This window comes from Salvelinus fontinalis, chromosome 1 (assembly GCF_029448725.1).
Source record: "Salvelinus fontinalis isolate EN_2023a chromosome 1, ASM2944872v1, whole genome shotgun sequence".
In the NCBI taxonomy this organism is placed as follows: Eukaryota; Metazoa; Chordata; class Actinopteri; order Salmoniformes; family Salmonidae; genus Salvelinus; species Salvelinus fontinalis.
Window position 1 is genome coordinate 80,098,427 of NC_074665.1, and position 14,622 is coordinate 80,113,048.

At 42.8% G+C, this 14,622-nt stretch overlaps 1 protein-coding gene across 2 annotated transcripts; it reads left to right on the forward strand.

Annotated features, from left to right (window-relative positions):
• Window positions 1–1,235: 1,235 nt before the first annotated feature.
• LOC129862716 (ADP-ribosylation factor 4-like) lies at window positions 1,236–8,267 on the forward strand. 2 transcript variants are annotated; one of them, XM_055934621.1, is made up of 6 exons: window positions 1,236–1,808; window positions 2,003–2,083; window positions 2,205–2,314; window positions 2,683–2,754; window positions 3,076–3,204; window positions 6,870–8,267. In XM_055934621.1, the coding sequence occupies exons 1-6, from the start codon at window positions 1,742–1,744 to the stop codon at window positions 6,954–6,956; spliced, it is 546 nt and encodes a 181-aa protein (XP_055790596.1). In that variant the 5' UTR covers window positions 1,236–1,741; the 3' UTR covers window positions 6,957–8,267. The 2 variants fall into 2 exon arrangements, with proteins under 2 accessions (XP_055790596.1, XP_055790603.1); XM_055934628.1 differs by having other exon boundaries at window positions 1,237–1,808; window positions 6,580–8,267.
• Window positions 8,268–14,622: the final 6,355 nt, after the last annotated feature.

A 14,622-nucleotide genomic window follows, 5' to 3' on the forward strand; every position in this document is an offset into this window, starting at 1 on the left:
TGTATGTTCTAATAGGCACTTTAGTATTGCCAGACTAATTTCAGGAGTTGATTGGCTTGAAGTCATAAACAGCGCTGTGATTCAAGCATTGCTAAGAGCTGCTGGCAAACGCAGTAAAGTTTGAATGAATGCCTACCACCGGTCAGTCAGACTGCTCTATCAAATATCAAATTATAGACTTAATTATAATATAATAAACACAGAAATACAAGCCTTTGGTCATTAATATGGTCAAATCCAGAAACGACCATTTAGAAAACAAAACGTTTATTCTTTCAGTGAAATATGGAACCGTTCCGTATTTTATCGAACGGGTGGCATCCATAAGTCTAAATATTGTTGTTACATTGCACAACCTTCAATGTTATGTCATAGTTATGTAAAATTCTGGCAAATTAGTTTGCAACGAGCCAGGCGGCCCAAAGTGTTGCATATACCCTGACTCTGAGTGCAATGAACGCAAGAGAATATTTCCTGCTAACATAAATTTACTTTAACTAATTATGCAGGTTTAAAAATATATACTTCTTTGGATTGATTTTAAGAAAGGCATTGATGTTTATGGTTAGGTACATTCGTGCAACGATTGTGCTTTTTTCGCGAATGCGCTTTTGTTAAATCATCCCCGTTTGGCGAAGCAGGCTGTGATTCGATGATAAATTAACAGACACCTCATTGATTATATGCAACGCAGGCAGGACAAGCTTGTTAACCTAGTAATATCATCAACCATGTGTAGTTAACTAGTGATTATGTGAAGATTGATTGTTTTTTATAAGATAAGTTTAATGCTAGCTAGCAATTTACCTTGGCTCCTTGCTGCACTCGCGTAACAGGTGGTCAGCCTGCCACGCAGTTTCCTCGTGGAATGCAATGTAATCGGCCATAATCGGCATCCAAAAATGCAGATTACCGATTGCTATGAAAACTTGAAAATAATACTACTTAAAACACTGGCACCAATCTGGGCTGTGCCTTTAGATTTCGAAAAAGTATTTGTTATGTGAATAAACAGGACACTAGGATCTAGATACTAAATGGTTTGTCTTTATTTCATCACAGCTTCTTTCTCTGTTGATTTGCTTGAATAGAGAGCATTGAGAAATTCACGCACTAACTAACACACACACACACACACACACACACAGGAGTAGACCTCTTTCTCTTTGGAGGCGACGTCACACACACGAAGCTACCTGGAAGCAATTCCTGTTGCAGAGGTAAGTAGCAAGTACCATGATCTCAAGGAACTTTGCAGATACACGAAGCAATTCAAACGCGATTGAAATTGACTCAACTCTGTTGCCAGCAACAACATTTGCGTACAGGTTGCTTCGTGTGACATCGGTTTCTCTTCAGACAACATTTAGTTAACAGAGAATGAATAGCAGCCTTGTAGACCAATCAGATTCTATCTCTACACATGAGAAACATTACAACATCCTGTATTCAGAGGTCAACAAAGTGAAAGTGACGTGGATGAAACGTGTAGAGAGGAATCGTCGCAGTCAGTTGACTGTTGTACCTGTGTGACCAGCCTGAAATGACAGTGCTCTGTGTTGGTGTCCCGTTACACATGTGGCTGAGTAGACTATATAAGCAGCGCAATGCAAACCAATCGTATAAATCAGTGTGTGCTGCTGTCTACCCCTGCAGAATTGTTTGAAGCGCGAGATAGGCTGCTGCAGATTTCATTCCTTTCGGATTATTTGAAAAAGCTAAACATATTTTTTCAGCAATAATGGGTGTTATGGTTTCGCAACTCTTCTCTCGTTTCTTCGAGAAAAAACAGATGAGAATTCTGATGGGTAAGACTTATTTCCAATGTTGTTAATGTCATTGTGTTATTATTACAATGTTGCAATGTTTGTACAATGTTACAATGTATTTGTTACAATGTGTTATAACATTTACTTTTTTTGATTGATTTTACATAGGCCTATATTATATGCATATTATTCATATTACTTAGGTTTTAAAATGATCCATATTGTTCCTACAGTTGGGTTAGATGCTGCAGGGAAGACCACAGTCCTGTACAAACTAAAACTTGGAGAAGTTGTCACTACTATCCCCACTATTGGTAAGCATTGATTGATATATAGGCTATATCCAATGATTGACAACTTTTGCTTCTCATATGTATTTGACCCAGGACTGCTAGACAGAGCATAGCTGAATGTCTTTTGTGCTGATCACCATAGGGTTCAATGTGGAGACGGTTGAGTACAAGAACATCAGCTTCACGGTGTGGGATGTAGGTGGTCAGCACGTCATCAGACCTCTGTGGAAGCATTACTACCAGAACACTCAGGTAATACAAACCCTAACACTCTCAACTAACCTGAACATCCTCAACTAACCCTAACAGCCTCAACTAACCCTCACAGCCTCAACTAACTCTGACAGCCTCAACTAACCCTAGCAGTCTTATCTAACCCTAACAGCCTCACCTAACCCCAACAGCCTCAGTTAAGCCTAAGAGCCTCAACTAAGCCTAACCCAAATAAACCTCAACTAACCCTAACAGCCTCACTTAAACACTCAGGTATTCTTACCCTAACAGCCTTAACTATGGGATCCATTTCAAATCCAGTCAATTCAGAAAATGAACTCAAATTCCAATTCCAATTTTCCTCATTCCTTAAAAGAATGCGTCTGTGTTCCAATGTCTTCATCCAGGGTCTTATATTTGTGGTAGACAGCAACGATCCTGAGAGGATAAATGATGCTTCAGAGGAACTGCAGAACATGGTGAGTCATCTGTCCTTCCATTAATCTTTCCACACTTTCCTATAGCAACTCTTAAGTTTGCTCTTGGCCACCGGAGAGGAGCTTAGTAACAGTATAATGGGATCTTTCTGATTCCCTACGAGGAATGTAATAATACAGTCATATGACTGTTCTAATAGAGATAGGAGAGAGTGTTTACCTGTTTAATGTGACTGTTCTGATTCCCTGTGTTCTGTGTTATTGATCCTCCACACACGATGCAACATTACAGAGAAAAGTGTAATAACTCAGTCAGTACTGTGGCTGTTCTGATTCCCTGTGTTCTTTGCTGTTGACCCACAGCTTGAAGAGGACCAGTTGAGAGATGTAGTTCTGCTGGTGTTCGCCAACAAACAGGACCTTCCCAACGCCATGTCTGTCAGTGACATCACAAATAAACTGGGACTGAGGAAACTTCAACTGAATACTCCTGTAAGTATGACCATCTAGAACCTCTAAGGTTTCGCGAGCCAATTCTAACTAGCATTAGCGCAATGACTGGACGTCTATGGTATCTTCTAGCATGCTAGCTGTTACCATGCGTCACGGCCGTCGTAGGGAGGAGACCAAGGCGCAGCGTGGTAAACGTACATTCTTCTTTATTAGAGAACGAACACTGAACAAAACAAACAAAATAACAAAACGAACCGTGAAGTTAATATGGATAGTGCAGACAGGCAACTAAACATAGATCAAGAACCCACAAAACCAAAAGGGAAAATGGCAACCTAAATATGATCCCCAATCAGAGACAACAACAAACAGCTGCCTCTGATTGGGAACCAATTCAGGCCACCATAGAAATACATATGCCTAGACTTACAAACACCCCTAGACATACAAAAAACCCTAGACAATAAAAAACAAGCATACCCACCCTCGTCACACCCTGACCTAACCAAAATAATAAAGAAAACATAGATAACTAAGGTCAGGGCGTGACACCATGCTAGCAGTTACCATAGACTTTCAGTCATTGTGCTAACACTAGTTAGCAATTGCGCTAATGCTAATGAGCAACTTTCTTCAAACTGCATGCAGACACATACAGTTGAAGTTGGAAGTTTACATACACTTAGGTTGGAGTCATTAAAACTCGTTTTTCAACCACTCCACAAATTTCTTGTTGACATACCATAGTTTTGACAAGTCAGTTAGGACATCTACTTTTTGCATGTCACAAGTAATTTTAACAACAATTGTTTACAGACAGATTATTTAACATATAATTCACTGTATCACAATTCCAGTGTGTCAGAAATCAGCCAAGACCTCAGAAAACAATTTGTAGACCTCAACAAGTCTGGTTCGTCCTTGGGAGCAATTCCCAAACGCCTGAAGGTACCATATTCATCTGTACAAACAATAGTCCGCAAGTATAAACACCATGGGACCACGCAGCCGTCATAACGCTCAGGAGGAGACGCGTTCTGTCTCCTAGAGATGAACGTACTTCGGTGCGAAAAGTGCAAATCAATCCCAGAACAACAGCAAATCAAATCATCAAATCAAATCAAGTTTATTTTATATAGCCCTTCGTACATCAGCTAATATCTCGAAGTGCTGTACAGAAACCCAGCCTAAAACCCCAAACAGCAAGCAATGCAGGTGTAGAAGCACGGTGGCTAGGAAAAACTCCCTAGAAAGGCCAAAACCTAGGAAGAAACCTAGAGAGGAACCAGGCTATGAGGGGTGGCCAGTCCTCTTCTGGCTGTGCCGGGTGGAGATTATAACAGAACATGGCCAAGATGTTCTGGCCTTGTGAAGATGCTGGAGGAAACAGGTACAAATGTATCTATATCCACAGTTAAAGTTAGTAAGAGTCCTATATCGACATAACCTGAAAGGCTGCTCAGCAAGGAAGAAGCCACTGCTCCAAAACCGCCATAAAAAAGCCAGACTACAGTTTGCAACTGCACATGGGGACAAAGGTCGTGCTTTTTGGAGAAATGTCCTCTGGTCTGATGAAACAAAAATAGAACTGTTTGGCCATAATGACAATCGTTATGTTTGGAGGAAAAAGGGGGAGGCTTGCAAGCCAAAGAACACCATCCCAACCGTGAAGCACAGGAGTGGCAGCATCATGTTGTGGGGGTGCTTTGCTGCAGGAGGGACTGGTGCACCTCACAAAATACATGGCATCATGAGGAAGGGAAACTATGTGGAAATATTGAAGCAACATCTCAATAAATCAATCAAATGTATTTATCAAGCCCTTCTTACATCAACAGATGTCACAAAGTGCTGTACAGAAACCCAGCCTAAAACCCCAAACAGCAAGCAATGCAGGTGTAGAAGCACAGTGGCTAGGAAAAACTCCCTAGAAAGGCCAAAACCTAGGAAGAAACCTAGAGAGGAACCAGGCTATGAGGGGTGGCCAGTCCTCTTCTGGCTGTGCCGGGTGGAGATTATAGCAAAACATAGCCAAGCTGTTCAAATGTTCATAGATGACCAGCAGGGTCAAATAATAATAATCACAGTGGTTGTCGAGGGTGCAGCAAGTCAGCACCTCAGGACTAAATGTCAGTTGGCTTTTCATAGCCGACCATTCAGAGTATCTCTACCGCTCCTGCTATCTCTAGAGAGTTGAAAACAGCAGGTCTGGGACAGGTAGCACGTCCGGGAAAAGGTTAGGGTTCCATAGCTGAGGGCAGAACAGTTGAAACTGAAGCAGCAGCATGACCAGGTGGACTGGGGACAGCAAGGAGTCATCAGGCCAGGTAGTCCTGAGGCATGGCCCTAGGGCTCAGGCCCTCCGAGAGAGAGAAAGGAAGAAAGAGAGAAAAAGAGAGAGACAGAATTAGAGAGAGCATACTTAAATTCACACAGGACACCGGATAAGACAGGAGAAATACTCCAGATATAACAGACTGACCCTAGCCCCCGACACATAAACTACTGCAGCATAAATACTGGAGGCTGAGACAGGAGGGGTCGGGAGACACTGTGGCCCCGTCCGACGATACCTCCGGACAGGGCCAAACAGGCAGGATATAACCCCACCCACTTTGCCAAAGCACAGCCCCCACACCACTAGAGGGATAACTTCAACCACCAACTTACCATCCTGAGACAAGGCTGAGTATAGCCCACAAAGATTTCCCCTACAGCACGAACCCAAGATGGGGTCGCCATCAGTCAGGAAGGATCTCAAGACATCAGTCAGGAAGTTAAAGCTTGGTCACAAATGGGTCTTCCAAATGGACAATGACCCCAAGCACACTTCCAAAGTTGTGGCAAAATGGCTTAAGGACAACAAAGTCAAGGTATTGAAGTACCCATCACAAAGCCCTGACCTCAATCCTATAGAAAATGTGTAGGCAGAACTGAAAAAGCGTGTGCGAGCAAGGAGGCCTACAAACCTGACTCAGTTACACCAGCTCTGTCAGGAGGAATGGGCCAAAATTCACCCAACTTATTGTGGGAAGCTTGTGGAAGGCTACCCAAAACGTTTGACCCAAGTGAAACACTTTAAAGACAATGCTACCTAATAGTATTTGAGTGTATGTAAACTTCTGACCCACTGGGAATGTGATGAAAGAAATAAAAGCTGAAATAAATCATTCTCTAATATTATTCTGACATTTCACATTCTTAAAATAAAGTGGTGATCCTAACTGACCTATAACATGGAATTTTAACTAGGATTAAATGTCAGGAATTGTGAAAAACTGAGTTCATCTGATTCTGGGCGTCATTCCCAAAATCCTGATGTATCCTTTTAAATGTCAAACTCTACAACGCGCCTCGGATAGATTCCCTGCCTAGATTTGCTAAATAATGCACTCTGGTTGTTTGTCATCTCAGTGGTTTGTCCAGGCTACCTGTTAATGACAGACTTTTTGTCCTCTCTCCTCAGTGTTGTCCAGGCTACCTGTTAATGACAGACTTTTTGTCCTCTCTCCTCAGTGGTTTGTCCAGGCTACCTGTTAATGACGGACTTTTTGTCCTCTCTCCTCAGTGGTTTGTCCAGGCTACCTGTTAATGACTAACTGTTTTAATGACTGAATGTTTGTCCTCTCTCCTCAGTGGTTTGTCCAGGCTACCTGTTAATGACTGACTGTTTTAATGACTGAATGTTTGTCCTCTCTCCTCAGTGGTTTGTCCAGGCTACCTGTGCGACCCAGGGTTCAGGTCTGTTGGAGGGACTGGACTGGTTGGCTGACCAGCTTTCCAAGCGCTAACTAGCTGAGTTGGCTCTGTGGCGACGTTACCCCTAGGTACAGGTCTAGGATCAGCTTCACCCTGTAACAGCTGAGCCGAGCCCTCCTTAAGAACGACCAGGACACAACGTTTACTCAAGAACAACCATACAATCAGAACAAAACTTAGAAGTGGCTTTCTGAAAAGTTTACGTTTCCATTTTTTGGGGGGTAATGCACTTTAATGTATTGCACATATTGTAACTTGGAAAGGTATATATAATATATATATTTTAAATTATCACTGAATGAATGTAAGCAGATTCTTTATCAACACCCCTGTATTTATTTCCTGACTTCCAATACCTCACTACCTATAATAAAATAATGTGTTTAAATGTATCTGCAGTTGTTTTCTTTGTGGGTTTTGTTTCAGTGGTTTCCCTTGTCGTCACTGAAGGTTCTGTGTAATGGAGACAAAGACTAAAACTGAACGGGGACATATTTGCGAACATTAGAAAAAGTTTACGTTTGAACTCTGTCTCCTTCTCAAAATGTGTGTAGCAGTGTGATGTTGTTCCCCTAGATTATGCACCAAATTGCACACAAGGACCAATTCAAATAGGCCAGGTCAAGAGGGGATGTTAATAATCTGATAATAATAATAATAATAATTCAGTGTATTTTTTTTATTTAATTACAGCTGCATAGCTAATGTTTTTATTTGGTGTACAAACACTTTTTCATACCAATATTGTACATACAAGTGATTGTAAAAGTTTTGTATATTTTGGTTTGGCCCATCGCGGGTTATCTGTATTCCCATACCATTTTATCGTTCTCTTTTGCCTGACCCTTTTGCCTGACAAGGTATGTTGTCCTTGGCTCCGAAACTGTTTAATATAAAACCGTCATAAGGTTATACAATGTACTGTTTTGCAACCATACGTTTGTTATAGTGTGGACAGTGTAGGAATTTATGTTAACAAGTTTCACAGAGCTCACTGACTGGGGTATCTGTTGTAACTTCTGAGTACTTGTGACAGTGGTTGAGTGAGTGTCCATGTGCTCGCGCAGGTGCAGGAGAGCTGTGACTGCACCAAGGGTAACGTGTGTGTTGTCTCTTTGTGTGCAGGTATGTCTTTTATTTTGTCAGAATTATGTTCTGTATAGTTTTACTTGTATATGCTGTTGTGCAGCGAGTGTGTGCACGCAGCACCTGTTAATTCCTTTTGGCGCTCTTTTGCCTGACCCTCGGCTAGCAAGGTGCCGGAGAGCTGTGACTGCACCAAGGGTAACGTGTGTGTTGTCTCTTCGTGTGCAGGGCAAATAAAAAGATTTCAACGAGCAGACCATCAGTTGTGTCAGCGTCTTAATTAAGAATTACACAACGCAGAACGAACCACGCTACATGTGCATCAGCCAATTTAAATCGTTGACATAGTTGCACATGATCAAACGCTAGCTGCTTCCATCAGATAACCCGGCAGATTTAGCCAGAGAGGAACAGGTAAAGAGAGAAGCCCAAAATATAGCTCCCTCCAGCAGGTGATGTTTTTCATTTTTTTCGCCCACCAAGTAAGGACTTTTTGTATGGCGGTCAATGAGTGTCTAATTTAACCAAAACCTAAAATGTATGGCTTATTTGCTTCGTGAGGTTTATTTAATTGAATAGAAGATTCATGATGCTTAAGTTGTTACGGGTTTACTGATATAAGTAGGACACATGACATCCCCACAACTTTGAGAAAAAACACTTTATATCGGAGTAATTCTTCTAATGATTGCGTCGGAGGGGAAGGTTGCCGTCTTATTGGCTCTTAACCAACAATAACTTGTTTTGTACATAATGTTGCTGCTATCGTCTCTTATGACCGAAAAGAGCTTCTGGACATCAGAACTGCATTTGCTCACCGCAAACTGGATGAAAAGTTTTTCTTTAATGAGTCGGACAGGAGGGATATAATACTGATACCTGACCAGGCCTAGATCCCCGTTATTCGCTGGAGAAGGAAACACATATTTCGCGGAAAGAGATCAGGGTGCCTTGTGAGGATCAGGAGATGAGTGGCTAATCTCCCATGCCTTCCATCCTGCTAGCTAATGTTCAATCGCTGGAAAATAAATGGGACGAACGGAAAGCATGTTTATCCCACCAACGGGACATTGAAAACTGTAATATCTTATGTTTCACCGAGTCGTGGCTGAACAACAACATTAAGAACATACAGCTGGTGGGTTATACAATCTATCGGCACGACAGAACAGCAGCCTCTGGTAAGACACGGGGCGGGAGCCTACGCATTTATGTATACAACAGCTGGTGCACGATATCTAAGGAAGTCTTGAGGTTTTGCTTGCCTGAGTTAGAGTATCTCATCATAAGCTGTAGACCACACTATCTACCTAGAGAGTTTTCATCTGTATTTTTAGTAGCTGTCTACATACCACCACAGACCGATGCTGGCACTAAAACCACACTCAATGAGCTGTATACAGCTATAAGCAAACAGGAAAACGCTCATCCAGACGCGGCGCTCCTAGTGGCCGGGGACTTTAATGCAGGGAAACTTAAATCAGTTTTACCTCATTTCTATCAGCATGTAAAATATGCACCAGAGGGAAAACAATTCTAGACCACCTTTACTCCACACACAGAGACGCATACAAAGCTCTCCCTTGCCCCCCATTTGGCAAATCTGACTATAATTCTATCCTCCTGATTCCTGCTTACAAGCAAATTAAAGCAGGACGCACCAGTGACTCGGTCTATAAAAAAGTGGTCAGATGAAGCAGATGTTAAACTACAGCACTGTTTTGCTAGCACAGACTGGAATATGTTCCGGGATTCTTCCAATGGCTTTGAGGAGTACACCGCATCAGTAACTGGCTTTATCAGTGCATTTACAAGTGCATCAAGGACTTCGTACCCAACCAGAAGCCATGGATTACAGGCAACATTCGCACTCAGCTAAAGGGTAGAGCTGATGCTTTCAAGGAGCGGGACTCTAACCCGGAAGCTTCTAAGAAATCCCGCTATGCCCTCCGACGAAACATCAAACAGGCCAAGCATCAATACAGGACTAAGATTGAATCATACTACACCGGCTCTGACACTCATCGGATGTGGCAGGGCCTACAAACTATTACAGACTACAAAGGGAAGCACAGCCGAGAGCTACTCAGTGACACAAGCCTACCTGACTAGCTAAATAACTTTTATGCTTGCAACCGGGCAAGTAACATTGAAACATGCATGAGAGCATCAGCTGAGCCGGACGACTGTGTGATCACGCTCTCCGCAGCCAATGTGAGTAAGACCTTTAAACAGGGCCAGATGGATTACCAGGACGTGTACCATCTGGCATGTGTCTCCACTAACATTTTCAACCTCTCCCTGTCTGTAATACCAACATGTTTCAAGCAGACCACCATAGTCCCTGTGCCCAAGAACACTAAGGTAATCTGCCTAAATGACTACCGACCCGTAGCACTCACGTCTGTAGCAATGAAATGCTTTGAAAGGCTGGTCATGGCTCACATCAACACCATTATCCCAGAAACCCTAGACCCACTCCAATTTGCAAACCGCACCAACAGATCCACAGATGATGCAATCTTTATTGCACGCCGCACTGCCATTTCACACCTGGACAAAAGGAACACCTATGTGAGAATGCTATTTATTGACTAAAGCTCAGCGTACAACACCATAGTGCCCTCAAAGCTCATCAGTAAGCTAAGGACTACTCCTCTGTAACTGGATCCTGGACTTCCTGACGGGCCGCCCCCAGGTGGTAAGGGTAGGTAACAACACATCCACCACGCTGATCCTCAACACGGGGGCCCCTCAAGGGTGCGTGCTCAGTCCCCTCCTGTACTCCCTGTTCACTCATGACTGCACGGCCTGGCACGGCTCCAACACCATCATTAAGTTTGCAGATGATCACCGACAATGACGAGACAGCCTATAGGGAGGAGATCAGAGACCTGACCGTGTGGTGCAAGGACAACAAACTCTCCCTCAATGTGATCAAGACAAAGGAGATGATTGTGGACTACACGAAAAGGTGGACCGAGCACGCCCCCATTCTCATCGACAGGACTGTAGTGGAGCAGGTTGAAAGCTTCAAGTTCTTTGGCGTCCACGTCACCAACAAACTAACATGGTCCAAGCACACCAAGACAGTTGTGTAGAGGGCACTACAAAACCTATTCCCCCTCAGGAGACTGAAAAGATTTGGCATTGGTCCTCAGAGCCTCAAAATGTTTTACAGCTGCACCATCGAGAGCATCCTGACGGGTTGCATTACTGCCTGGTATCGCAGCTGCTCGGTCTCCGACCGCAGGCCCTACGGAGGGTAGTGTGTATGGCCCAGTACATCACCGGGACCAAGCTTCCTGCCATTCAGGATCTCTATACCAGGCGGTGTCAGAGAAAGGCCCTAAAAATTGTCAAAGACTCCAGCCACCCAAGTCATAGACTGTTCTCTCTGTTACCGCACAGCAAGCGGTACCGGAGTACCAACTGTAGGTCCATGAGGCTCCTAAATAGCTTCTACCCCCAAGCCATAAGACTCCTGAACAGCTAATCAAATGGCTACCCAGAATATTTGCATTGCGCAGCCCCCCCCCTCCCCTCCCACCTCTTCTACGCTGCTGCTACTCTCTGTTATTATCTACACATAGTCACTTTAATAACTCTACCCACATGTACATATTTCCCCAATTAGCTCAACACCGGTGCCCCCGCACATTGACTCTATACCGGTACCCCCTGTATATAGCCCTGCTATTGTTATTTACTGCTGCTCTTTAATTAATCATTTGTTATTCTGATCTTTAACTTTTTTTGTTATTTTCTTAAAACTGCATTGTTGGTTAAGGTCTTGTAAGTAAGCATTTCACTGTAAGGTCTACACCTGTTGTATTCGGGGCATGTGACAAATACAATTTGATTTGATTTGATTTGACTTGTCTCGAGATGAATATGTCTATTCATGGTACGAGGCTAGTAGCATAGCATCTCTTCCTTGAATACAGGCGGTTGACGTCAACAACCCTCATCAAATGTTCAAATAGTATTCAAATAATGAGATGTATCCACCAATCCAAAGAAAGCATAGGTGGGAGCTAGACAGCCCGCTATGCCGCTTTGTGGACCATGACTCCCGTTGTTAGGGAGGAGAGATAAGTATCTATTCAGTATATGATGTTGTTGTTTATCTACCTTAGTTCAATGCACTGACTGTCAGTTGGTGTGGATAAGAGCGTCTGGTAAGTGACTGTAACGGCAGATTTCCTCCTCTTCGTCTGAGGAGGAGGTGTAGCAGGGATCGGACCAAAGCGCAGCGTGGTTAGTGTTCATCATGTTTAATAACGACAAAAAACGTGAACACTACAAAATACAAAAACAACAAATGTGAAAAACCGGAACAGTCCTATCTGGTGCATAGACACAAAGACAGAAGACAACCACCCACAAAACCCAACACAAAACAGGCTACCTAAATATGGTTCCCAATCAGAGACAATGACTAACACCTGCCTCTGATTGAGAACTATATTAGGCCAAACATAGAAACGGGAAAACTAGACACACAACATAGAATGCCCACTCAGCTCACGTCCTGACCAACACTAAAACAACGAAAACACAAAAGAACTATGGTCAGAACGTGACAGTGACCATTTTTTTTATGTAAAAACAAACACTTGCAAAGCATGCTGGGTATTATTCTAATGAGCTTCGCCCCAAACAAGTTTTGGCCGGAGCGTACCAGATCCAAATCTCAACGTAATTTTGCTTACTGGGATACATCTTTATGTGAATTAACTACACTGAAATATGAACAAATATAAACTCAACATGTAAAGTGTTGGTCCCATGTTTCATGAGCTGAAATAAAAGATCCCAGAAATGTTCCATAGGCACAAAAAGCTTATTACTCTCAAACTTTGTGCACAAATTTGTTTACATTCTTGTTAGTTAGCATTTCTCCTTTGCCAAAGATAATCCATCCACCTGACAGGTGTGGCATATTGAGAAGCTGATTCAACAGCATGATCATTACACAGATGCACCTTGTGCTGGGGAAAATAAAAGGCCAATCTAAAATGTGCATTTTGCCACACAACACTGCCACAGATGTCTAAAGTGATGATGGAGCATGCAATTGGCATGCTGACTGCAAGAATGTCCACCAGAGCTGTTGCCAGATAATTTAAAGTTAATTTCTATTCCATAAGCCGCCTCCAATGTCATCTTAGAGAATTTGGTAGTACGTCCAACCATGCTCACAACCGCAGACCACGTGTATGGCGTTGTGTGGATGAGCGTTTTGCTGATGTCAACATTGTGAGCAGAGTGCCCCATGGTGGCGGTGGGGTTATGGTATTTTATCAATGGCAATTTGAATGCACAGAGATACCGGGACGAGATCCTGAGGCCCATTGTCGTGCCATTCATCTGCCACAATCACCTCATGTTTCAGCATGATAATGCACGGCCCCATGCCCCATTTGTGGTTCCCAAGTGGTCCAGAGGTATAAGGCACTGCATCTCAGTGCTAGAGGCATCACTACAGACCCTGGTTTGATCCTTGCTTCGATCCCGGGCTGGATCACAACCGGCCGTGGTCTGGAGTACCATATGTCGGTGCACAATTGGCCCAGCATCATTCAGGTTAGGGGAGGGTTTGGCCGGGGTAGGCCGTCATTTTAAATAAGAATTTGGTCTTATTTCATGGCCTGCATACTCACCAGACATATCACCCAATGAGCACTTTTGGGATGCTCAGGATGGACATGTACAACAGCGTGTTCCATTTCTTGACAATATCCATCAACTTCGCACAGCCATTGAAGAAGAGTGGGACAACATTCCACAGGCCACAATCAACAAACAGCCTGATCAACTCTATGAAAAGGAGATGTGTTGTGCTGCATGAGGTAAATGGTGGTCAATCTAGACACTGACTGGTTTTCTGATCCACGCCCCTAACTTAATTTTTTAAGGTATATGTGACCAACAGATGCCTATCTGTATTCCCACATCTCGTGAAATCCATAAATTAGGGCCTAATTTATTTATTTAAATTGGCTGATATCCTTATATGAACTGTAACTCAATAAAACCTTTGAAAATGTTGCATGTTGCGTTTATATTTCTGTTTAGTATAATATCATAGGCAGGGCTGTAGCCAAGGTTCATTTACTGCATTTCTATACTATGCATTTTCCATATTTACTGATCTTCATGCCTTAAAGTAATGATGGACTGTCGTTTCTCTTTGATTATTTGAGCTGTTCTTGCCGTAATATGGACTTGGTCTTTTACTAAATAAGGCTATCTTTTGTATACCACCCCTACCTTCACAACACAAGTGGTTGGCTCAAGCGCATTAAGAAGGAAAGAAATTCCCAAAATTAACTTTTAACTATGCACACCTGTTCATTGAAATGCATTTCAGGTGACTACATCATGAAGCTGGTTGAGAGAATTCCAAGAGTGTGCAAAGCTGTCATCAAGGCAAAGGGTGGCTACATTGAAGAATCTAAAATCAAAACTATAGTTTGATTTGTTGAAAAAGAAATTGGTAACTATATGATTCCATATGTTTTATTTCCTAGTTTTGATGTCTTCACTATTATTCTACTATTATTCTATAATACGATTGGTATACATATATATACACTACCATTCAAA

Bases quoted from the DNA above. Each gene is read 5' to 3' on its own strand.
- LOC129862716 (XM_055934621.1), top strand. From the start codon at position 1,742: ATGGGTGTTATGGTTTCGCAACTCTTCTCTCGTTTCTTCGAGAAAAAA. The intron at 1,809-2,002 runs GTAAGACTTATT...TTGTTCCTACAG, and splicing joins ACAGATGAGAATTCTGATGG to TTGGGTTAGATGCTGCAGGG. The intron at 2,315-2,682 runs GTAATACAAACC...GTCTTCATCCAG, and splicing joins ATTACTACCAGAACACTCAG to GGTCTTATATTTGTGGTAGA.